The sequence below is a fragment of the Pan troglodytes genome, chromosome 16 (assembly GCF_028858775.2).
Source record: "Pan troglodytes isolate AG18354 chromosome 16, NHGRI_mPanTro3-v2.0_pri, whole genome shotgun sequence".
Taxonomy (NCBI): Eukaryota; Metazoa; Chordata; class Mammalia; order Primates; family Hominidae; genus Pan; species Pan troglodytes.
In genome coordinates, this window is record NC_072414.2 from 24326843 (window position 1) to 24352097 (window position 25255).

Here is a 25255-nt window from a genome sequence, read left to right on the forward strand (position 1 = left end):
TCGGATTTCTCCAGGGCTGGCGCTTTGCCAGGTGAATACCACAAAAATGCCAAAGGAGTGCGGGGAATTGTGAACAAGTTGTAGGCACCACGGACCATGGTGGGAAAAGAAGACTAGAGGGGCTGATGGTGGCCCGGGAAGGTCAGGGAGATTTCTCCAGGAAGAGCATTCTAGGCTGAGGGAGAGTAAGTGCCGAGGCTGTGGGCTGGGGGTCTGTTTGGTGGGTTTGTGGCTGGTAGCAAGAGGCCAGCATGGCAGGAACTGAGTGACTGAGAGCAGGGACAGGAAATGCCTGTGGGAGCCAGCCAGGGGCCAGGCCAGGCAGGGATCTTATTCTAAATGTGACAAGAAGCCACAGGAGGGTTTTAAATAGATCAGTCTGGCTGCAGTGTGGAGATCAGGCTGAGTGGAGGGGAGTGGAAGCTTCCAGATTGGAGGCTACTGTGGTACTCCAGGTGGAGGGTGGAAAGCGGCCAGATTTGGAAGGCACTGTGGGTTGTTGATGAGTTTGCAGACACCTGGGATGTGGGGGGATGACCCCACATGGATGGGAAGGATGACCCCAAGGCTTCTGGTCTCAGCACCTGGTGCCATGTACTGGGTGCATAACTGAGAGGTGGGCCCTGAATCCACCCCATCCACTCTCTGGGCCCACTGCCCATGCCTGCCTTTGACCGAGAGCCTCCTTCTAAGGCATCTTCTATTCCCTTGCTGTCTGGGCAGCTATAGCCTCCTGGTTTTTTTGGAGTCTGGAAAAGCCTCGAATCTGCTGCTGCTGCTTCATGGACTCCCCACATTCCCTCTCTGCAGCTCTAAGTCATCTTCCTCTGGCGGGTTCCCCGGGAACACTGTCTGTCTTTCATAAGAGCTTGGGGATGACATTTGTTACTGGCTGTTTTCAACTCTTTCCCCCCTTTCCTCTGGAGTTATGCTCCATCCTAGTCTTTTTACTTATGACAGCCAAAGTGAAACTTTCAAAATATGCATTTGTACATGTTACCCCTGCCACCACCCCAAAAGGCCTCCCACAGCTTCTCATTCCTCTTTGGGAAGGACAAAACTCCTTGACGCAGCCTATGGTGCCCCTGATCCTGCCCTGCCCGGCCTGCCAGCCTCACCCTGAACCATGCTCCATCCACTCCAGCTGCCCTGGCCTTCCCTCAGGCTTTGGACTCACCACACTGCATCCCACCTCTGGGCCTTTGCATAGGCTGTGCTGTCTGCCTAGGCTGCCCTTTCATCTCCTCTTTACCTGGATAAATACCCACCCTTTGGGTCTCAGTTCAATCATCAATTTTTCAAGAAAGCACTTTTGCTTTCCCAGATTAGTTCAGGTATGCCCCATTATAAATGCTCACCACCACCAGATGGCTCTCCTTTCTTGCACTTCTCATAATTACAATTTTATATGCACTTATGTGAAGTGCATGGTAAATTCCATGAGGGAAGCAGGATATGAGCTCAGTAAATACTTGAGTGAGTGAATGAATGAATGAATGAATGAATGTGTCTCTCACATCTGTTCTCTCTACTCCATTCCTTACCTTCCCACCCTAGTGCAGGTCTTTACCATTTCTGGTCTGTGGAACCGGCCTCCCTGCTCCACTCCCCATGGAGCTAACTTCACAAACCCCACTTATAACTGCTCAGCACCCTTCAGTGGTTCCTGCTGGGTATAGAGGGAAGTCTAATCTCCTTTTCTTGGACTCCAACACTCCTGAGATGCAGTTCTCCCCCTTCATTCCTGGCCTGCAGGTTCCCTGAACCTCTGGAGCATTAAACATCTTCATTCCTGGCTTGTTTATTTCACTCCAAGCAGCTTTACTTTGCTACAGGACCATTTCTGGATGGTCAGTCTTGGAGAGAAAGCCCGCATCCACCATGAACCTTGGGTCCCTCTACGGTGCCAGGGCCACTTCCAGGTGCCTCAGATAAGGTTCAATGAACACTTCTCAGATTCACATCCAACCCACATTTATTGAATGCCCTCTATGTGCCAGACACAACCAAATTTATTTTTAAATTTTTCGCAGCAGTTCTGAAAAGTGGGTATTATTTTCCACAATTGTATATTGAAGAAATCAAGTTTCACAAAGGGATTTGTTTGGAGTCAAATGACAAGTGGTTGGCATTCTTGGGACTACATTCAGCCTCTTCCCGCAGCCCGTGCTGTCTCCTGCCCGCCCTGCAGTGGAGAGTGAGAGGGTGGGGTGCTGTAGGGACCGTGGACCGGCTGTGGGCAGCTGTCTGCAGAAAGGGGAGGAGGACTGCCAATCCAGGGGCAAGGGTAGAATGGAGGAGCTAGGCTCAACCTGATAAATGGCATCTACAAAAAGCCCACAGCTAACATTATGTTAAATGAAGAAAGATTGAAAGATTTTCCCCCAAAGATCAGGAAAAAGACAAGAATTCCCACTGTCACCACTTCTGTTCAACAGTGGACTGGAAGTTCTAGTCACGGCAATTAGGGAAGAAAAAGAAAATGGAAAACTGTCTTCATTTGCATGATTCTATATATAGAAAATCCCAAGGAATCCACCAACACACACACACGCACACACACACAAATTATTAGAACAAATGATTTCAGGCTGAACGTAGTGGCTCATACCTGTAATCCCAGCACTTCAGGAGGTGGAGGCAAGCGGATCACCTGAGGTCAGGAGTTCAAGACCAGCCTGGCCAATATGGTAGAACCCCATCTCTACTAAAAATACAAAAATTAGCCTTGCATGGTGGCACATGCCTATAATCCCAGCTACTAGAGAGGCTGAGGCATGAGAATTGCTAGAGCCCAGGAGGCAGAGGTTGCAGTGAGCTGAGATTGCACCACTGTTCTCCAGCCTGGGTGATAGAGTGAGACTCTGTCTGAAAAAAAAAAAAAAACCAATGAGTTCAGCAATGTGGCAGGGTACAAGACTGAGATACAAAAATCTATTATATTTCTATACACTAGCAATGAACAATCTGAAAGTGAAATTAAGAAAACAGTTCCACTTATAATGACATCAAAAAGAGTAAGATACCTAGGAACAAAAGAAGTGCAAGATTTGTAGTTGAAAACTACAAAACAATCTTGAAGGAAATTAAAGGTCTAAATAAGTGGGAAAATAGTGGAAAACTCAACATTGTTGATATGATCCCTGAGCTGATCTACAGATTCAACACAATGCCTGTCAGAATTCCAGCTATTTTGTAGAAATTAACAAGCTGGTCCTAAAATTCATATGGAAATGGAAGGAACCCAGAATAGCCAAAACATCCTGATTAAAGAAGAACAGGCCTGGTGCAGTGGTTCATGCCTGTAGTACCAGCACTTTGGGAGGCCAAGGCGGGTGGATTGCATGAGCCCAGGAGTTCAAGACCAGCCTGGGCAGCTTGGTGAAACCCCTTCTCTACAAAAATACAAAAATTAGCCAGTTGTGATGGCATGGGGCTGTAGTCCTAGCTACTCAGAAGGCTGAGGTTGGAGGATCAATTGAGCCCGGGAGGTCAAGGCTGCAGTGAGCCATGTTCACGCCGTGTACTCCAGCCTGGGTGACAGAGTGAGACCTTGGCTCAAAAAACAGACAAACAAAAAACAAAGTTGGAAGATCCATTCTGCCTGATTTCAAAACTTACTACAAAGCTACAGTAATCAAGACAGTATGGTCAATAGTAGGCAGGTGCTATTAAAAAAATAATAAAAAATAAAACCAGTGTGATATTGCCATGAGGTTAGACATACAGATAGAATTGAGAGTCCAGAAATAAACCCTCATATTTGTGGTCAGTTGCTATTTTACAAGGGAATAAGACAATTGGATGGAGGACAGAATAGTCTTTTCAACAAATGTTATATACCAAATGGATATCCACATACAAACGAATGAATGTGAACGCCTTCCTTATGCCATACTCAAAGTGGATTGTAGAAACATAGTGGAACCTAATTTCTAGAAGAAAATTAAAAATTAGCCAGGTGTAATGGCACATGGCTGTAGTCTAGCTACTCAGGAGGCTGAGGCTGGAGGATCACTTGAGCTCAGGAGGCCATGGCTGCAGTGAGCCATGATTGTGCCACCACACTTCAGCCTGGGTGACAGAGTGAGACCGTGTCTTGAAAAATAAGTGGATTGTAGACTTGAATGTGAGACTGAAAACTATACAACTCCCATAAGAAAACAAAGGAGTAAATCTTAGTGCCCTTAGGTTTAGTGATGGTTTCTTGGATATAGCACCAAAAATATGGCAACAAAAGAAATAGCTAAATTGGACATCATCAAAATTGAAAACTTTTTTGCTTCAAAGGACACCATTAAAAGCTGAAAATATGACCGGGCACAGTGGCTCATGCCTGTAATCCCAGCACTCTGGGAGGCCAAGGAGGCCAGAGCAACTGAGGTCAGGAGTTTGGGACCAGGCTGGCCAACATGGTGAAACCCTGTCTCTACTAAAAATACAAAAATTAGCCAGGCATGTTGGTGAGCGCCTATAATAATCCCAGCTACTTGGGAGGCTGAGGCAGGAGAATCACTTGAACCTGGGAGGCAGAGGTTGCAGTGAACTGAGATTGTGCCATTGCACTCCAGCCTGGGCAACAAGAGTGAAACTCCATCTCAAAAATAAACAACAAAAAAACACCACACACACAAAATGAAAATATAACCCTAGAATGGGAGAAAATATTTGCAAATTATATGTTCAACAAGGAACTGGTATGCAGAATATATACAAATTCTTACAACTCAATAATAAAAAGACAAAATATTTTAAGATGACCAAAGGATTTGAATAGGTATTTCTCTATGGAAGACACACAAATGGCCCTTAAGCACATGAAAAGATATGCGACATCATTAGACATCAGGGAAATGCACATCAAAACTACAATGAAATGCCACTTCACCTCCACCAGGATCACTATAAACAAAAAGACATAATAGCAAATGTTGTCCTTTTGGCTTAGGATTGACTTGGCGATGTGGGCTCTTTTTTGGTTCCATATGAACTTTAAAGTAGTTTTTTCCAATTCTGTGAAGAAAGTCATTGGTAGCTTGATGGGGATGGCATTGAATCTATAAATTACCTTGGGCAGTGTGGCCATTTTCATGATATTGAGTCTTCCTACCCATGAGCATGGAATGTTCTTCCATTTGTTTGTATCCTCTTTTATTTCATTGAGCAGTGGTTTGTAGTTCTCCTTGAAGAGGTCCTTCATGTCCCATGTAAGTTGGATTCCTAGGTATTTTATTCTCTTTGAAGCAATTGTGAATGGGAGTTCACTCATGATTTGGTTCTCTGTCTGTCTGCTATTAGTGTATAAGAATGCTTGTGATTTTTGCACATTGATTTTGTATCCTGAGACTTTGCTGAAGTTGCCTATCAGCTTAAGGAGATTTTGGGCTGAGACAATGGGGTTTTCTGGATATACAATCATGTCATCTGCAAACAGGGACAATTTGACTTCCTCTTTTCTGAATTGAATACCCTTTATTTCCTTCTCCTGCCCGATTGCCCTGGCCAGAACTTCCAACACTATGTTGAATAGGAGTGGTGAGAGAGGGCATCCCTGTCTTGTGCCTGTTTTCAAAGGGAATGCTTCCAGTTTTTGCCCATTCAATATGATATTGGCTGTGGGTTTCTCATAGATAGCAAAGCTGGAGGCATCATGCTACCTGACTTCAAACTATACTACAAGGCTACAGTAACCAAAACAGCATGGTACTGGTACCAAAACAGAGATATAGACCACTGGAACAGAACAGAGCCCTCAGAAATAATGCCACATGTCTACAACCATCTGATCTTTGACAAACCTGACAAAAACAAGAAATGGGGAAATGATTCCCTATTTAATAAATGGTGCTGGGAAAACCGGCTAGCCATATGTAGAAAGCTGAAACTGGATCCCTTCCTTACACCTTATACAAAAATTAATTCAAGATGGATTAAAGACTTAAATGTTAGACCTAAAACCATAAAAACCCTAGAAGAAAGCCTAGGCAATACCATTCGGGACATAGGCATGGACAAGGGCTTCATATCTAAAACACCAAAAGCAATGGCAACAAAAGCCAAAATTGACAAATGGGATCTAATTAAACTAAAGAGCTTCTGCACAGCAAAACAAACTACCATCAGATTGAACAGGCAACCTACAGGATGGGAGAAAATTTTTGCAACCTACTTATCTGACAAAGGGCTCATATACAGAATCTACAATGAACTCAAACAAATTTACAAGAGAAAAACAAACAACCCCATCAAAAAGTGGGCAAAGGATATGAACAGACACTTCTCAAAAGAAGACATTTATGCAGCCAAAAGACACATGAAAAAATGCTCATCATCACTGGCCATCAGAGAAATGCAAATCAAAACCACAATGAGATACCATCTCACACCAGTTAGAATGGCGATCATTAAAAAGTCAGGAAACAACAGGTGCTGGAGACGATGTGGAGAAATAGGAACACTTTTGTACTGTTGGTGGGACTGTAAACTAGTTCAACCATTGTGGAAGTCAGTGTGGCGATTCCTCAGGGATCTAGAACTAGAAATACCATTTGACCCAGCCATCCCATTACTGGGTATATACCCAAAGGATTATAAGTCATGCTGCTATAAAGACACATGCACACGTATATTTATTGCGACACTATTCACAATAGCAAAGACTTGGAACCAAGCCAAATGTCCAGCAATGATAAGACTGGATTAAGAAAATGTGGCACATATACACCATGGAATACTATGCAGCCATAAAAAATGATGAGTTCATATTCTTTGTAGGGACATGGATGAAGCTGGAAACCATCATTCTCAGCAAACTACTGCAAGGACAAAAAACCAAGCACCACATGTTCTCACTCGTAGGTGGGAATTGAACAATGAGAACACATGGACACAGGAAGGGGAACATCACACACTGGGGCCTGTTGTGGGGTGGGAGGAGGGGGGAGGGATAGCATTAGGAGATATACTTAATGTTAAATGATGAGTTAATGGGTGCAGCACACCAACATGGCACATGTATACATATGTAACTAACCTGCACGTTGCGCACATGTACCCTAAAACTTAAAGTATAATTTAAAAAAAATAAGAAGTGTTGTCTGGGATGTGGAAAACTTGGAACCCTCACACATGGCTGGTGGGAACATAAATTGGTGCTGGCACCTTAAAATGTCAAACATAGTTATGACCCAGCAATTCCATACCTACGTATATACCCAAGAGAAATGAAAACGTATGTCCATGCAAAAACATACATGGATGTTCATAGCAGCATTATTCATAATATCCCACAAGTGGGATATTATTAGCCATATTTAGTTATAAAATAGCCCAAAGTGGAAATAACCCAAATGTTTATAAATTGACGAATGGATAAATATAAAATGTGTTCTAGGCAAGGTGCAGTGGCTCATGCCTGTAATGCCAACGTTTCGGAGGCTGAAGTGGGAGGATTGCTTGAGGCCAGGAGCTTGAGACCAGCCTGGGCAATATAGGGAGACCCCATATCTACAAAAAATTAAAAAATTAGCCTGGTGTGATGGCATGCACCTGTAGTCCCAGCTACTCAGGAAGCTGCAGTGGGATGATCACTTGAGCCTTGGAGGTGGAGGCTGTAGTAAGCCATGGTTGCACCACTGCACTCCAGCTGTGCGACAGAGTGAGACCCTGTCTCAAAAAAAAAAAAAAAAGTGTTCTACCTACACCATGGAATATTATGTGGCAATAAAAAGGGAATGAGATACTGATACATGCTACAACATGGATGAACCTTGAAAACATCATACTAAATGAAAGAAGCCAGTCACAAAGACCACATATTTTATAATTCCATTGATAGGAAATGTTTAGGATAGACAAATCTATAGAGTCAGAAAGTAGATTAGTGGTTGCTGGAGCTGGGAAGAGGATGGGAATGAAGAGTGACTGCTAAAGGGACTGGGTTTCTTTTTGAGGTGGCAAAAATGTTCTACGTAGGTTATGCAAATTGTTCCACAATTCTGTGAATACAATAAAATGCACTGAACTGTATACTTTAATGGGTGACTTATATATGAATTACATCTCAATAAAGCTGTTTTTTGAAAAAAAGGTCACAGAGCCCTTAACAGTTTTGTAGAATTGAGGGGAGATGGACATGGTGGAAGGCCCTGGACACATATTTATCCCCTTGTGTGGCTACTTGCAGTTCCCGCCAAACCGGACCCATCTCTTTGTCCCCAGAGGTGAAGTCCAGTGGACCTTGGTTTTTCACTTCAAGACCAGTTTTGGGGTCAAGGCTATTTCAATATGGCAGGTAGTAAGAATTTAATAAATACTTGGTGAATGAACCTACATTGCATCAATGTACAGGTCACCAGAAGTACTTAAGGCTGGAGCAGTCTCCAGGGCTGGGGAGGGGATCTCAGCAGGTTTTGAAAGGAAGGGACAGAACTTAAGAGCTTCTAAAATGTTCCTTCAGAAGAACCCTGAGTCCAGAGGAGAGTTAACACATCCCTAACACGCAGTAAGAAAAGTCTCACATTTTTTCTTTAAATTCTTGTGCTGTATGCATCCTACTCTATATTTCCAGCTTGTTTTAATTTAAAAATACTGTAAATTGCCATTCAGTAAAACGGATGCTTCAGGGAGTTGTGCTGTTTATTCCTGCATCCTGGAATACCTGTGGGTGTATGCTGCTATGTTGCCTCAGAGGACCTCAGTCAACAAATACCCTGAGTGCCCACTGTGTGCTTGGCACGAGGGGTGCTGTTGCCAGCACAGGATCTTCCCTCATGGGACTTTCAGTTGAGAAATGAGTGCATAGCCCCAAGGAGCAAAAAGAGCTTGGTGGAGAGGACAGAATTATGGGGGGAGCAGAGTTTGGAAGCTCGTAAGAACATTGCCTTAAATGAAGACCAACATATATGCTCCGTGTTTTACTAGCAAAAAGTTGAAAACTGCCTAAATGTCTAATAGTGGAATGGCTAAACAAATTATGGTGTTACCATGTAGTACGATATTCTGTAGCTATTTAATAATACAAAACAATAAAGGAAAAGGCTTATGATGAAATTTTATGTAAAAAATCTTCAAAAAACTATGCATAGCATGGTCTCAACATGTAAAACATACTCAGAAAAAATAGCAGCATAGAATTCCCCTAATGCTAGTTGACTTTGGAGGGTAGAATTATGGGGGGATTTCTCTCTCTCCCCAAATTTTCTACAGTAAGTCTGGGTTATGTTATTAATAAACATCACATCTTTGATGCAGGAAGGCTAATGTGCAGCTGCATGTGGGGGCAGGGCTAGAGATGGAGATGTGGGTGCCATCTTCCTACAGGAGAGGTCAAAACAAACCCTGAGTGAGCACTGAGGGAGCCCATGAAGAAACCACAGAGGGCTGAGGAGTCTCGGAGGGCAGGAGGAGGAATTGGAGTCAGGGATGTGGAGAGTTCAAGTGTCATGGAGCTGGGCAGAGATTCTAGGCAGAGTAATATCTAGAAATCCTTGGAAGTCAAGGGGAGAGGTTGAAAGAGGAGCCCTCAGTGTAAAACCTTGTCTCCTTCCTAGAGTGGTGAGGTTAGATTTAAATGAGATATAGGAGAGTGATTAGCTATACAAGCTCTGGAGTTGGGCAGACCAGTTCAAACCTCAGTTTCAGAACTTACAGCTAAGTGACCTTGGAAAAACTTTCTAACCTCTCTGAACCTGTTTCCCCATCTGTTAAATGGAAACAATAAAAACCATTAGGTTATTTTTTGGATTAGATGAATAATGCATGGAAAGTGCTTTGCATAGTGCTTGGCACATATATGTACTACTATTTTTTTTAAGAGATAGAACCTTACTTAGTCACCCATAGCTCATGTAACCTCAAACTCCTGGACTCAAGTGATCCTCTGTCACTTCAGCCTCCACCATGCCTAATTAAAAAAAAAAAAATTTCTAAAGATAGGGTCTTGCTATGCTACCCAGGCTGACTGTGTACTAATTGGATGATGTCTATTATTATTGGTTTACTACAGTTGTTAATATTATGCAAAATATCTTTGATCGATAAAGAGCTTCTCCTGGTCCTTTGGGCATGGCTTTCTGAGGTGAAGACGACCTCTGGGATGCTCACCCTGCCCTCTTCCCCTCTCATCCCCATCTGTCCCCTCTGCCACCATGAGGAACATTTTCAAGAGGAACCAAGGGCCTATTGTGGCTCCTGCCACCACCACCATCACGATGCCCATTGGACCCATGGACAACTCCACCGAGAGTGGGAGTGCTGGGGAGAGCCAGGAGGACATGTTTGCCAAACTGAAGGAGAAGTTCTTCAATGAGATTAACAAGATTCCCTGTGAGTGTCCCTGGTGGCTGAGAGGGTGGGGCAAGGCTAGAGTCTGGGAGAGGTGAAGAAGGGTGGGGATACCACTGGGATGCCATTGGCTGGGCTCTTTCCTAACGCTTAGATTTCAGGCTGGGTTTTTGGAGAGCCCCTGCAGGAATCGGGGAGGGGAATGTAGGGTCTGCCATTAATGTGGCAAACAAGGGGATTTATGTGCATCAACTTCTCAGGGAAAGAAAAATTCTCATAACTTAAAAAACTTTCTAAAGATGAAACCAAAAGGCGATGAAAAATTATGAAACAGAAGTCACTATTCAAGTTTGCCAATAATACTTTGAAATTTATTTTGGAAGATAGAAAATAAAAGCCCTCTCTGCTTTTGAATTTCTGGCAGAGGCTGTATAGGAGACACCAGAGATGCAGATTAAGGGGGAGCAGCCACACTGGTGGGAGATGGTGCTTCAGAACCACAGAGAGCAGCCCAGGACCCAACCCCAGTTGGGTTTTGCAAAGCCCGGCAGCAGTCTAGGTCTAGACTCAATCTTAAGTCCACTCCATGGACCCACAGCTGGAGCGGCAAATGGAAACCACCCAGAACCTTGTGGACTCCTACATGGCCATTGTCAACAAGACCGTGTGGGACCTCATAGTTGGTTTCATGCCCAAGACCGTCATGCACGTCATGATCAACAACGTGCATGCACCACCTCATAGGGGCAGGGGGCTCCTGTGGCACTGGGGATGCAGGTGGCCATGTTGGCCTGGGGGAGATGCTGACAAGCCCTATGGGACCAGGTTCAGGGAGGGAGGCACAGTCCAGACCAGAGCTGTCTCATAGAACTATAATGTGGGACTAGGGACAGTGGTCCATGCCTGTAATCCCAGCACTTTGGGAGGCCAAGGTAGGAGGATAGCTTGAGCCCAGGAGTTCGCGACCAGCTTGGGCAACATAGTGAGACCTGGTCTCTACACAAAAATTTTAAAAATAGCTAGGCTTAGTGATGGCACGTGCCTATAGTCTTAGCTATTCGACAGGCTGACATTGGAGGATCACTTTGAGCCCAAGAGGTTCAGGCTACAGTGAGTGGTGATCTTGCTCACTGTACTCCAGCCCAGCAACAGAGCGAGATCCTATCTCCAAAAAACATTTTTTAAAAACTGAGTAGACAGGTGTCCTGGTGGCATGATAGGTCCTGGGTCCCCTCCCAGATCTGTGACCTTGGACAGGTGACTTTTCCTCTGGACCTCAGTGTCCCTATCTGAGTGAGAAAAGGGCGGTGGGGCGGCAGATCTTTGAGTCTAAGCGGTGTAGAAGCCGCGTGTGCAAAGCCATACTCAGGGCTCCAAGTCCAGCACACTGTCCCAGCACAGGCATCAGGCCAGCACATGCATCAGGTCCCAACCTCCTTCCCTCTTTGCCCCCTCTCAGACCAAGGAGTTCATATGATCAGAGTTGCTGTCCAACCTGTACTTGCATGGCAACCAGAACACGCTGATGGAGGAGTTGGCAGAGCAGGCACAGTGGCGAGATGAGATGTTGCGCATGTACCACGTGCTGAAGGAGGTGCTCAGCATCATCGGTGACATCAACACAACCACCATCAGCACGCACATGGGGGCCCGTGGACAACTCCTGGCTGCAGGTGCAGAGCGTCCTTGCCAGACGCAGGTACCAGGGCTGGCCCCCATGGCCCCAAAGCTCCCCAGCCCCCATGGCTGAGCCTGGGGGCTCTTGGAACAGGCTCCGTGCCCAAACTGGCAGATGTGGTTGGTCTCTGGAACCGTCAGGGAGCTCGTGGTTTATGGTGTAAGGGCTGAGAGCTTGGAGGGGGTTGTGTGTGGGGCTGTACCCTGAGGTGGCCAGAGGCCCAGGAATGTCATCCTGGGCACGTCATGCCTTTTGTGCTGTCTGAGCCATGCTGCCAGGGTGGGGCATCCAGCTCCCAGCCTGGATGCCTTGGAGTGCTGAGAGCCAAATCCACTGCAGAGCAGGGGTGATAGGGTCCCACCTCCTCTATCTGTCGGCAAAACAGTGGTGATCTAGGATAAAACCTCGAGAGTCCCATACACACGGTCAACCCAAAACACACCTCACAGGTCAGGTAGGGGCACACAGCCCCCTTCCCTCCCTCCCAGGTACCATCATAGCTACTAGCATGTGACTGAAGGCAGGGTCCCTGGGCCCCACTGAAGCACTACCACCAGCCAGCAGGCTCACGCACCTTGGCTTGTTGCTCCTAGAGGTTGGCCCTGCTGTTCAGCCGAGGGGAGCACAGTGCCTGCTGGCCCAGCTGAGCTCTGCCCAGCAAGCCCACCCACATCCCTTGCCATAGTCTCCCTCTTCTTTCCCTGGGAGGAAGGACCCAGCCTCACCTATGGGACCTGCAATCTCCAACAAGCTGAGGCTCCCCTCTTAGACTTGTAAGTTTATAGCCAGTGGCATCTGGCTGCCTGCCCACCCTGCCTCCCCCAGGGTCCCTTCAGAGGGTCCTGAGCTTCCTGACCACCCAGAGGGGGCTCCGGCGATCACTCCAACCATCCATCCCATTTAGCTTCATCATCCTTGTTCGAGCAATGTTCCTTCTGTCAGGCCTGGTGGCTGTTACATTGGGCTCCCCAAGGTGAGAGGTGGCCCTGGACCAGTTGGTTGGAAGACAGGTTGGAAGACGACTTGGAAGACAAGTTGGTTGGTGATCAGAGAAGAGGGAAGCCCAAAGGGGCCGAGCGTTGGTCTGACCTGTGGGTACACTGCCAGGGTGCAATGGAAGAGGCCAGCACGTGTGGGGTGGGGAGGGCCGCCACAGTCCCCAGGCACTACCTGTGAAGCTCCGGCTCCTCCCTCCATCTTCCTCCCCTTTCCCTTCCAGCCCCTCTTTTCCAGGAACCTTGCCACAGCCGCACCTGCGCCCTCCCCTCCCTGGCCCTCCCACAGCTGCTGTGGCACACCTGTGCTCTGCACTGGCCTCACCAGCTCTCTGCTCCCTTTTGTCTCTCCTGTTTTCTCTCTGCTTTCTCTCCAACTGCCAGCCGATCGGGTCAGGCAAATCCATCCCATCCTGAGAGCCCCAGGCCCCCCTTCAACCTCTAAACAGATCCCTCCTCTTCTTGGAGGCCTCCCTTTCCAAGCCTGCCTGGGCGGCTGTTCTGTGACTTGGCAGTGGCTCCCCCAGCCCCAAAGCCAGCCCCCTTCATCTGTGACTTAGTCTGTTGTAGTGGTGAGCTGACACATCCAGGTGTGACCGTTGTGAAAACTTGTGCCCCCCTCTGTGGTATGCCCTCGCATTGTTCTGTAAATATCTATAAATACCCATACACACACCCCTACACCTACATGTGGCCAACGGCCTCGCCTCTAGTGCTGGGAATCAGTCACCGTGCTGTCTCTTGGAGTCTTGTGGCCCAACAAGAGAAAGCTGTCCCCTGACATTGCCCCTCCAAAGTGCAAGACCTCCGGTGAGTCGCCCTGTCACGCCTGGCCTATGGAGAGTCAGCCCCCGCCATCCCTCCCGCCCCCCCACCAAGCATGGGAGTGCTGTGCAGGCAGCTGTGTGGCCTCACAGTCTCTACCAGTCCTGCTGTCCCTTGGCTGAGAATCAAACCCATTTCTGGATGACGGGGAAGTGTGTCCTCTGCTGGCTGTGTTCTCTGTGGAGCTCAGGGGAGGGGAAAGGCCAAGCCATTTTTAGGGTGCTGTTTGGAGGGGTGAAAAGGCCATACCCTTTCCAAGGGACACTTTTCCTGGAAAGCCCCTGGAACTTAGCTGGCTCTTGTCCTGTGAAGCCGGCTCTGGCCACCAGGGGGCAGGGCCACGAACTCAGCCTGAAGGGAGCCTGCCCGGCAGCCGGCACTCTGGAGGCACAGACAGAACAGGCCACCAGGTGCAGACAGGGGAGGGAGGCAAGGGGACGGAAGGGAAGACACCTGGGGTGGGTGGAAGTCAGTGCCCTTAGGTGCTGGTACCTGTCTTCCCGGCCACTGCTACAACAGGCTTCTGAGCCTGTTGGCTGTCAGGGCTGGACTGCGCCCCATAGGCGCCATGGCAGTCCCTGTGGAATCCCCCAGGCGCCACTAGGCAGCATACAGGTAACACGCCTGGAAGGTCCCCAACAGCCTAGCTGGACATGCTCAAGACACTCTGGGACTCCTTGTTTGGTGGCACAAACTCCAGGACCCAGTGAGGGAAACAAACGGAAACACACCAGGCCGAGCAGTATGGCTAAATCCATTTATTCCAAAATAAAAAGCAAAATAAACAGGAGTCGCATCACCAGGGAGCCACGACCCCATCCCCGCCTCCTTCCTCTGTCCTATGCTAGCAATAAATAAGTTTCCCAGCCACAAATAATTATTACAACCTCCTCCCCATGTGCCAGCTCCAACCTCAGCTAGGTATGACACAGGGGCGGCCCTACCCTCTGGAATATACAAAACCTTACACAGACACAATGTGTACACCGGGGAACGGGGGCCACCCCAGCAGCCCGTGCCCTCGCCTGGTCCACAGTTAGCCCCACTGTCCTGCCTCTCTGAATAAGAAGGGAGCCCCCTGAGGGAAAAGTTGCTATGGTGAGAGTATGGGGGGCATCAGGCCTCCTCCAAACAAACCAACTCCACCAGCCTCTGGCTCTTAAATAACAATCATCATCATCCAGAAATTTAGGGACCCAGCCCTGGTCAAGGTGGCAAAGGGTCTGTTTGTCTTTCCCCACTAGACAGAGGTCTTGTCCTGCTACCCTAATTGTAAAGGGGTGCCTGGGAAGGGGTGGTAGGGACATGGTGGTGGTGGAGACTCCAGCCCCACTTCTCCAGGCTTTGCTGACAGGGGCCTGCTTTTAATTTTTGTTTTTATTCCATGACTTTTTAAAAAAAAAATCCCGTAACTTCTTTTTCATAACTTTTTTTGTAACTTTTCATAATACTGTTTTCTACTTTTTTCCCACAAGTTTTTTTGCCACAACGTTTTTACATTTTTTATCCCATAACTTTTTCACCCCATAACTTTTTTAATCCCATAATTTTTAAATCTTGTGTTCTTTTAAGAAACACTTGCATAGTTATATTACAACTTTGTAAAAATGAAACACATTATCTCATGCCAAGCATGCCCAGCATTTGCACAGTATCAATACCTTTAATACTATAGTTTTCAAGAAACGCAAAATAAAATTTTAAGGCAAAAACAACACATTGAAACAACTTAATAATTTATTACATTACAGTGGCATCACACCAGCAGTCAATAAGGCCACTCTAGGGAAAAATCTTTCAGTATTTCCATGACACATTCTGTTTACAATAATTCATAAACTGGTAAAATTCATTCTAAGAAAACTTGGCAAATAAAACTTTGGACTGGAATTGGCATTTCTTTCTCTGCTTTTCGTTCCCACCATTTCTTTCTTTTATACTACAGTATTCATATTTTAAAATGTTTTAAATTATTTCAGAACATTGATAGCAGTTACATTTTTTAATAGTTATATTATTTTAAAATGACTCTTTAAGATAAAGTTTTAGAGAAACTATATTATGGATAGGGCTGATTTACATTTTCAAATTTTCTAAAATCAGCTTTGGTTTTAGAGCTGATTTTTTTTTTTCATTTCTGGAAAATTATCAGGTTGAATCAAATAATTTTAAAATGATTATTATATATTGCCATCTTTAAATAGGTGTTTTGATTCTTCCTACAGAAATTAAAATGTATTCAGTGGAACTCACAGTTTAAAATTCTATGTTTCTGATGAACTCTAACATTCCAATGTTGCCTTCTAAGCAAACTGAAAGCTGCCTTATACTGAATGAGGAAGAGCACAAATGCTCAGCTGAATGAGGTATCGCAAAAGACTGCATGCACTTTGGAGAAAGACTTCAGTTATTGTCGTACAATTTCCATTCTTTTTAGCTTTTTCTTAAATATATGACAAATGCCTACACAAAGAGTGGTATTTCAGTCAATATAGTAAATTCATTTTCCAGACTGACCTTCAGCTTAAATATGCCAGTGTGTGATTTAATCCATAGGCACCTCATGAACACATTATTGTCAGATTGGTTACAGATGCTAAATGCTATCCGAAGGTCATTCCTAGTCACTGATATTTATCACGGTAAAAGTGAAGTGATTTCAACGATAAAAGTACCTTTGAAATAATTTATCAATGTATTAGATGAACCCAGTTTCAGAATGATAAAAGAAAAAACGTTAGACCAAATAATGTGGCTGATTAACAGTGGTCCGATTTCTAGCCCGAGGGTTTAAAATGCTCTTAAAGTAACTGTCTTTAAACTGAACTCAAAGAATGCAAAAGCGGCAAGTTCAGAAAATAAAAGGCGAGAACAGGACTTTAAGTGCATTTTAAACCCACGGGCTAGAAATCGGACCACTGTTAATTAGCCGCATTATTTGGTCTAACATTTTTTCTTTATCATTCTGAAACTGGGTTTATCTAATACACTGATACATTCATAAAATTTGGAAGAGTCAGTTGAAGTCACAAGGACCGAATATTTGCACTCTTTCAGTGAATGCCAGCAAATCTGTTATTCCATCGGTAAAATCGTATTGTTGCTCTCCTGTTAATGTCATATTTATAGAAGTATCATGAGGATGCCAAATGCTAAAAATGGAGATGATCTAGTAACTAGAAATCCCCACCGCAGGGAGCACACATACCTATCTCCCTGCATCCTAACAATGTGATGTGTTTTGGAACACAGACATTAGAACTTCATGAAGTTTTAACTGTTGAGTCTTTCCCAAGCATCATCAAGTTACGATTTAGGCAATATATAACTAAAGTGCATTCATTCATCATGCATAGGCACAATCACATAAATATTGCACAAAATATGTCCCTAACAGAAACCCAGAGGTACAAAAACATATTTCACTTTGTAAAGAAGTCTGTGAGAAAATATAACTCTGTGATTGTATAGACACGTTTCCTGATAATACATTGACATTCACGAACAGTAGATTGCACTGCAGTTTGTACACATTTTAAGTTTCATAAACTTCTCCTTGATTTTCAAAGATAGTATAATACCATCTACTAAAACTCCTTTTTGTTTCAACTAAGTATCTCACATATATTAGTTTATAATCATGTTTCTATTATTTTTTAAAGTGTTTTCCATTCAAAGGAAAAGAAGTAAATTCCTATGTCAGAATAACCAAGGTGGTTGAAGAATAGGTATTAGCCAAAGAGGTCTAGATGGTAAAATCAATCTTCAAGCCTCAAAGAATCTCCATGAACAGAGAGGAATGCCAGGTGGCACACAGCTTTCCTTCACTCTAATTCATTCTTGACTAGAGCCTGTATGCCTGTTCCAGGGACATTTGAACTCGTAAAGGATTTCTTATGATCTTCACTAAATACATTAAGAAGAATGCCAACCAGTGCCCTTTTGTGTACTCGGGCATGTAGTCATGTGATTAAAACAGGTAACACGAACTCTTGACTTTAAAATGTATTGTAGATACAAATGCTCTAAGCTAGGAAAGGTTTTCCACATCCACAGTCAACGATGGGAACCTTTCATTCCTCAGAAATAAGCCCTTTTTAGGTCATCGAAAAAGAATGCAACTGCTGCAGCTCATGATGCAGTATCTTCATGAGCCCAGAGCACATACAAATCCTAAGGGCACCACCATAATACACCGCTAATTCCTGGCACCGGAACAGATGAAACACACTCTATCCTGGACATACCTGCCAGAGGAGGCCACTTTCCTCTTCTGTGAGATTTACAAAGCTCCCCCAAAAGGTTTCACTCCCATCACCAATACACAGAAAATGGAGGAAAGGCTGTTTCCAGTTCTTGGCCTTTAAACAACTCTAAATGTCAGTACTCATAGTGGCATATTACAAAGTAATAAACAGTGCACACTTGGGGGCAAACTACATATTGAGCTAACGAAGAGCTCACTGTGATTAAGATTAGATCAAACAACAGCAGAACATAGGCAAATTTTGTCTGCATTCTGTAGTGAATATACATGCTGCAATAACATTAAAAAAGCACGGGAGCCTATTCCAAACCAACGAGAACAGTTTTGGGCAAAGAGTGGGTCTTCGTGTGTTTGAACTCCCACCACGTAAGGGCGAACTCGATATGCATGCTAATGACCTACAATTATGAAATTAAAAAAGAAAAATGCTAAAGGATGCCAGAGTGAACATCAGTGAGAGCCACAGAGACCCACTCTCTTTTAACTTCTTACAAATAAACTTAAACTATAAATTAGAAACACAAATAATCATGAGTGACTCTAACATTCAAAGGAAGTAAATGAATTGTGTAGGAGATTAACCCCATAACTTGGTTTCTTATTTAAAAATTTCTTGAGCAGCTCTTTGATGATGGTGATGTTTATCTCCTTCTTCTTGGCAGCCAAGCCCAGCGAAAGAATGGCACACAGCAGTTGCTGCCCAAGCCTGGGTGCTCCTGGTGGTCCTGCACGATGGGCTGTGCAGTAGGCTTGTCAAGGAGAGGATCCTCCCTGGCCTCTCCTTGGGCAGAGGAGGTGAGGCTCACCTCACAAAGATCTTTGGAGAGAGGGAGGCGGGGATCTCAGCACAGTGGGAGCCCCCTCTTCCTGCCTGCCCACCCCGCCTGAGGGCTCTACTCACCACCATGCTTGTCTGCAGCCCCAAGCTCCTGGGGAGCTGGGGCTCCTGGACCGGGCTCATCAGCAGGGTTCTGGGCAGCGGCCAGGAATTTTCTGTGCCCATTGTTGTAGTTGCTGTAAGCCGCAATACCATCTGCTGCAGCTCCAGCAGCTTCACCTGGAGGGAGGGGTGCTCAGCTGCCATGCCGCTGCCTGCGCCCACCCTCACCCCCACCCCCACCCCCACAGAGATGTTGCCCACCCTACCTTCATCTCCTCCCTGAGCTCCAGCCTGATGGTGTCCTCCTCCCAGTGCCGCATCTTTGGCACGGCCCCCTGGTTCTGATAAAACGTGATGGATTTTCCTGCGGGAGGACAGGGCTCAGACGCTGGGGCCCCTCCGACGGCCCTGCAGCTCCCCCTGCCGTGCACTGGCCTCCCACTCACTGATGGCATCTCTCTCGCCAGTGGTGGATGAAGTGAAGTTCTTTTTTCTTGACCAGCTCACTCAGGTCTGCCTTCTCCTCCAGGTGGTCCATAAAGCTGCTCTGGAGCCAAAATATTGCAGTCACATCTCGGCAGCGACCTGCCCTCAGGTGGCATTTTCAAGTCATGGAGAAGGTGGAGGTGAGTCCTGGCATGGGCCAGCTTCTCCATGACTTCCTGCAGGGCCCAGTGGGTCTCCCCACTCACAGACTCGCCCCCAGGCCCTGGGGCTCCAGGGCCTCTGGCTGCCTCTGGCTCCTTCTGGGCCGAGGCCACCGGGTGAGCCAGGCGCTGGCAGCACACCCTCTGCTCTTTCACCTGCTCTTGTAACTGTGCCTGCTTCTCCTGGGCACTAGCTCCAGCGGACTTGAGAAATGCCACCTGAGGGCAACATGTGACCATTCTTCTAGGGGCATACACAGAAGAAATGGGGCAGAGAGGTGAAGCGCAGCCCCTTCCCTTGGGGCCTCAGAGAGTGCACTTGTTGGCCACAGGTGAAATGGTGTCTGACCACTGGCTCTCGGAAGGGGTGAGGGTCCAGAGAAATCAAAAGGCAGGGAAACGAGGAGCATAAAGGGGTCTTGGAGGGACCACAGAGAAAGGTGGCAAAATGGGTGCAGGGGGAGTCAGGCTCACCATGGCCTCCCTGTTCTCCAGGTCCTCTGGGACACTCGGCATGGGCTGAGGTGCCTCCTCCCCCTCACTGGCCAGATGTTCTCCTCCGTGTCCTGTGGGGGGTGGCCAGAGGGGTCTTCAGACAACCCAACAAGGGAGGTACTGTGGGCCCACCTCTACCTCCACCCTCACTGTGTAACCCTGAGCCAGCCCCTCCCCAGAGAGCAATGAGCTGTTGTTCTTTATTTTTACTTTTAAGAATCAAGATCCTGCTATTCCGCCCAGGCACACTCCCACTACTGGTCGATGTGGGAGTTCTGACCTGCTCCCTTTCTGACCTTGGCCACTTCAGCCATCCTTAGGCAACTTGGTGACCCCCCGCTCACAGGAGGTCACCACACTGATGCTGAACTTAGTGCAGGCACCCGGTCGGCATAATGACCAGCTGTTCTAAAGGTCTCTTCCAACTCCTCAATCCTATGCTGCTAGCAGTCCCCCCTTCCTCCTGGGGCTCTCTCCTCTTCCTCTGAGCGGTCTCCCGTACCTTCCCCAGGGAGAGCCATGAGGCTAGGCTGGGCTGTTAGCTGCTGGTTCTGCTGGCTGGCCGCTTCCAGGCGCTCCTAAGGGGCCAGGAAAGAGTGAGAAGGGATGGAGTTTGCCAGGTCGTCCCCCTCACAGCCCCATCCTCCGCAGCTCCCTCCCCTGGGTCTCCTGCAACTTTTGGCAGGCCATCTCAGCCACTGCTTTGCCCCAAGCTTCCTGCTGCTGCAGCTGGTTCATTAGCTGGGTCTGTTGCAGTCACTGCCTGTACAGCGCCTCCTTCTCACAGGTCAGCTGCTGATAGGCGGCCACCTGCTGCTGATAGGTGGCCACGGACTGCTGCAGGTGACCCAGGTAATGGTCTGGCTGCTGCTGCAGACTCTGAGCCTCTTGGCTCTTCAGCTCCACCTGCAGGAAGACCCTGGGTGTGAGGGCACGTGGTGGCTGGTTTCCAGATTCTGGGCCCATTCATAGGGTAGCGAGGGCACTGTGGGGCTCTGTCAGCTACCCAGGCCCCTGTCCCCTTACTCCAGGCCTAAGTGACTGCCTCCCTTTCCTAGAACCCCATGCCTCCTTCCCCAGCCTCAAATCTCATACCCTCTTCTCATTTAATCCTCAGCACCTCTGTAAGGAAAATGCCAACTTCCCTTTGAAGTTAAAGAAACAGAGACTTAGAGATGCAAAGTACTTGAATGGTGACCAGTGGAACCGAGGCTGGAATCCAGTTTTAATCTAAGGAGTCTTTTTGTTTTGTTTTCAGACAAGAGTGTCACTCTGTGGCCCAGGCTGGAGTGCAGTGGTGCAATCTCAGCTCACTGCAACCTCCACCTCCTGGGTTGAAACAATTCTCGTGCCTCAGCCTCCCGAGTAGGTGGAATTACAGGCATTCGCCACAATGCCCTGCTAATTTTTTTTTTTTTTTAATTTTAGCAGAGATGAGGTTTTACCACATTGGCCAGGCTGATCTCAAACTCCCGACCTCAAGTGATTCTCCTGCCTCAGCCTCCCAAAGTGCTGGGATTATAGGCATGAGCCACTGCACCTGCTATAAGGAGCCTGTTATAGCACTGTCTCTTCCCCTGTGATTGGGGGCTCCATGCCTCTAGCTGGGATGATGATGTCCAGACCTGAGAGGAGCCCAGGGCTACCCACCTTTAAAAGTCAGAGGCAGGAAGCAAGAAACAGTCACAGGACTGCCCTGGGGGGTGCTGTGGTCACCAGCCCCCAGGCTGAAAGCTGCCTCTGGCCTGGCACCTCCCCTCCCAAGAGGCTGCTGCCCGCCTCCCAGCCCTTCTTGGATGGGGTGGAGGTTTCCGTCTCCTTCACCTCACCAAGCTTCTCCTGTAGCTCCTTTACTTGCTGCTCCAACTGCAGTGCGCTCTTGTTCTCATTGTTCTGGACAGAGAGAAGCAATCAGCAGCCACCCACTGCAGCTGGAGACCCCAGAACTTGGTGTCTGCCTCCCATGGCACTGGGAAGGCTGGAGGCAGGTTAGAAAAATCACCCCCTCTCTCGCACAGCCACCTGGCTCACAGGTGCCTTTAGAAGTAACCTTTCACGTGAGGGCTACACTGCCCCATTTTAGAGGTGGGGAAACAAAGGCCCGGAGGGCTAGGGAGGAGGGCAGGCTCCCCAGTTGGGGCAACGCACCGGCTCCTCGAAGACGCTCTGTGGCTTGGCCAGCTGCTGAAGCTTCTCGTGCTGCTCCTGAAGCCTCTCCTCCTGCTTCCGAAGCCTGTCTTCCTGCTCCCGAATCCTCTCTTCTTGTCGCCGGTTCAGGAGACTTATGTGCTGATTGTTTTTGACCTGGGCCTGGAGCTCTCCTGCCACTCTCTCTAGTTCCTTCCTGAGGTGCTGCAGCTCCACCTCAGAGGGCACTGCTGGGGGCTCCGGGGGCAAGGGTTCAGCTGACAAAGGAAGCAGATAATAAGGGCCTCTGGATTCTCGAAAAAGAAAAACCCTCCTCTTGGCGCACAGCTCCTCTCAGGCTCCTCAAACTTGGCCTCACTGCTAATGATTCCTCGCACCCAGATGGTAGCCAGTCTTCCAAACCACTTTCAGAGAAAGAGCACTGCGGGTGGCTGACAACGGGCCCTCTTTGCTGATGGGGACACTGAGACACTGAGACTCATTGAGATGACAAGACTCGCCGTCTCCTGGCACAGATCTCTTTCCCTCTGCCTCAAAGCCCTTCCATCCACCCACCTCCCTGGGGGCATTCTCAGCCACCCTCACAGCCCTCTGATGCCAGTCCTGCTCCCAGGTCATGCCAGCCCCATCTTACCCATCTGGTTTTTGAGTTTGGACAAGCTCCTCTCCAGCTCCTCTACCCGATGCGTATAATGCTCCTTCTCTGTCTTCAGTGTGTAAACCTGCCCAAAGCACAGGGGGAAAGGGCCCTGGAGAGAGGGGCTGGTGGCTGGACAGGCTGCCCTCTCCCTCTCTGCCCCCACCTCCACAAAGCCCAGACCCATGACCACCTCTGGCTCTACTATTCCCATTTTACAGATGCCCAGAAAGATCCAGTGACCTATCTAATGTGGGGGGGCTGAAGGGTCAGATCTCACCTCCTGCGACATTTTTCTCATCCTCTGCTGCCACAGGGCCCTCTCTCCTTTTATACTTGCAGCATACTCATCTTTTTGTAATTGGACTTTTTCAAATGACTTCTTCAACTGCAAGAATGGGCACAGAAGTTAGGAAGGGCTGTCACTGGTCCTCACCTGCTCCTGGCCACCTGGGGTCATCGTCCTTCCACATCCCTCCCTCGGAAAACCTCACCAGTGTCAGCTGCGCTTTCAGCAGTCTCTGGTCCCGTAAGGACTGCTCTAACCACCACTCCGTACGTGCTTTGCTGCGGCTGGACAACTGGATGGTGAAGAGTGAGAAGTTTCAATCTGGAGAGCCTGAGCATTTCCACACAGTGCCCCTTAACAGGGCTAGGGCTAGGCCCAATATACAACTCGGTCAGTAAAGATCAAGGCATTTCCCAGCCCGTGGTCTGGTTTTTAAAAGAACACAGTAAAGTTGGAACGGACAGGGAATGAGATTGAGTTTATAGCTGGCTAACAGAGGCCCAGAGAGATCAGATAATATTGCTATTGTTATTATTGTTATTATTACCACTGTTTGAACCTTTGTGGAATGCTTCACCAGGTACCGTGCTAACAATCCCATTTAATCCTTGCAACCACCATAGGAGACAGTTACTATGATTCCCTCTATTGTGGAGATGAAAAAACATGGAGTATTTGAGGTTAAGTGCTTGCCTAAGTTCACTTAGGCAGAGCTGGGATATAAACACCCAGGTCTATCCAATTCTCTAAGCCCGTTTTTCTTGCTGGGGATGGGGGCACAGATAGGAAGGGGAAAACTAATCTTTTGTTCACTTTTTGAAAGGATGATACATTCACATAGTCCAAAACTCAGAAGGTACAGAAGGGAAGTATCTCCCAGCCATCTTGTTGCTCTCTCCTGAATTTTTTATGAACCCTTGCAGACATGTTTTATGTATATTATCATAGTATGTACACACACACACACCCACACACATGCACGCGTTTCCTCTTTCTACAGAAATGGTAACATACTAAAGGTACTCTTCTGTACCTTCACAGTACAAGTACCCAATACCCCACCTAGGACTTGCCCAAGACCACAGCCAGGTAAGGGCGGGGCAAGCACTTGGCCTCCAAGCTCTGCGTCCAGTGCTCACTCCGCACAGTGCCCCCCAACTCACCCACAGCAGCTGACTCGGCCCCAGGCTGCCACTAAAAACCATACAAAAAAGTAGCAAGAAATGGCCATGCTGCCTTCTGGGCAGGACACGCCATCCTGCAGAAGGGACCTTTAGGCTCACTCCTCCATCTGCAAAACCAGGCTCCCAGGGGATGAGGCAGGTGGCTGGACTCACCTGGTTTGCCTTCTTCTTCTCTGTGGCGATGACAGCAGAGAGAGCCCTCTCTAACTCTCCTTTACACTGCAATGAATATTGCAGGCGGACAGCCAGGTCCTTGGACTCTTCTGTAATGAGGGAGTTGAGATGGGGCCCAAAGGACTCCCCCTGAAGACCTGTCAAAGTGCCAGGTTGAAGGATGACAGGGTGCCCAGATTCCCACCTTCAAAGTATCTGAGAGAACGTTCCATGTGGTACAGGTCCGTATTTAGTTCCTCTTTCTGTATGATCAATGTCTGGATTTGAACCTTTGGGAGAAAAGCCAAGCAAGTGCTGAAAGAGAAGGAAAGAAACATTCTCCGGAGGACAGGAGGAAACTGCACACCCTCCACTCACCTCTAGCTCCCTTTCAGCTTTCTGTCTCTCGTTGTTTGCTTTCTTTTCCTGTAGGAAGAGGAAGACAGAGCTCTTACCAGGGGGAGGCAGAGATGGCACAGCAAGAGACATGCCCCCAGAATGCCACCAATGCCCCAGGACAGGCCCACCCATGGGACCAGGTTATCAGGGGCCCTGTGGGGATGGGGTGGAATCTGAGGGGTGAGCCTCCTTCCCCAGGCTGGGAGTGGGTGAGATGAGACTGGGGCCTCTATGTCTGAGTGCCCCCCAAACCCAGCAGTCATGTCGCGAGGAAACGAAATCACGTTACTTCTTCCAGCTGATGTTCCACTTGTTTCTTCTGTTGTTTCTGTGGGGAGAGTCAAATAAGGTGATGGAGGGTGGCCCCCTCAACT

At 47.6% G+C, this 25255-nt stretch overlaps 1 protein-coding gene and 1 non-coding gene across 16 annotated transcripts in view; both read right to left on the minus strand.

The window, feature by feature from the left end:
- Positions 1-15501: 15501 nt before the first annotated feature.
- Positions 15502-25255, minus strand: part of LOC750180 (golgin subfamily A member 8N-like) — a 71651-nt gene continuing 61897 nt past the window's right edge. For 11 of the 15 annotated variants that reach the window (XM_054666890.2, XM_063794659.1, XM_054666894.1 and 8 more), the window contains 15 exons: positions 25171-25209; positions 24861-24908; positions 24688-24772; positions 24483-24592; positions 23351-23437; positions 23137-23244; positions 22854-22941; positions 22220-22476; positions 21896-21964; positions 20574-20649; positions 20051-20142; positions 19376-19476; positions 19196-19293; positions 18951-19106; positions 15502-18866 (listed from right to left, as the gene is read on the minus strand). In XM_054666890.2, coding sequence (XP_054522865.1) covers positions 18691-18866; positions 18951-19106; positions 19196-19293; positions 19376-19476; positions 20051-20142; positions 20574-20649; positions 21896-21964; positions 22220-22476; positions 22854-22941; positions 23137-23244; positions 23351-23437; positions 24483-24592; positions 24688-24772; positions 24861-24908; positions 25171-25209 — 1590 coding nt within the window. In that variant the 3' untranslated portion in view covers positions 15502-18690. The remainder of the gene's footprint in view (positions 18867-18950; positions 19107-19195; positions 19294-19375; positions 19477-20050; positions 20143-20573; positions 20650-21895; positions 21965-22219; positions 22477-22853; positions 22942-23136; positions 23245-23350; positions 23438-24482; positions 24593-24687; positions 24773-24860; positions 24909-25170; positions 25210-25255) is intronic. The other 4 variants (XM_063794661.1, XM_054666886.2, XM_054666888.2 and 1 more) reach the window with 2 other exon arrangements.
- MIR1233-2 (microRNA mir-1233-2) lies at positions 19293-19375 on the minus strand. Its single transcript, NR_035585.1, has one exon. It is a non-coding gene; the product is annotated as a microRNA mir-1233-2 (primary transcript).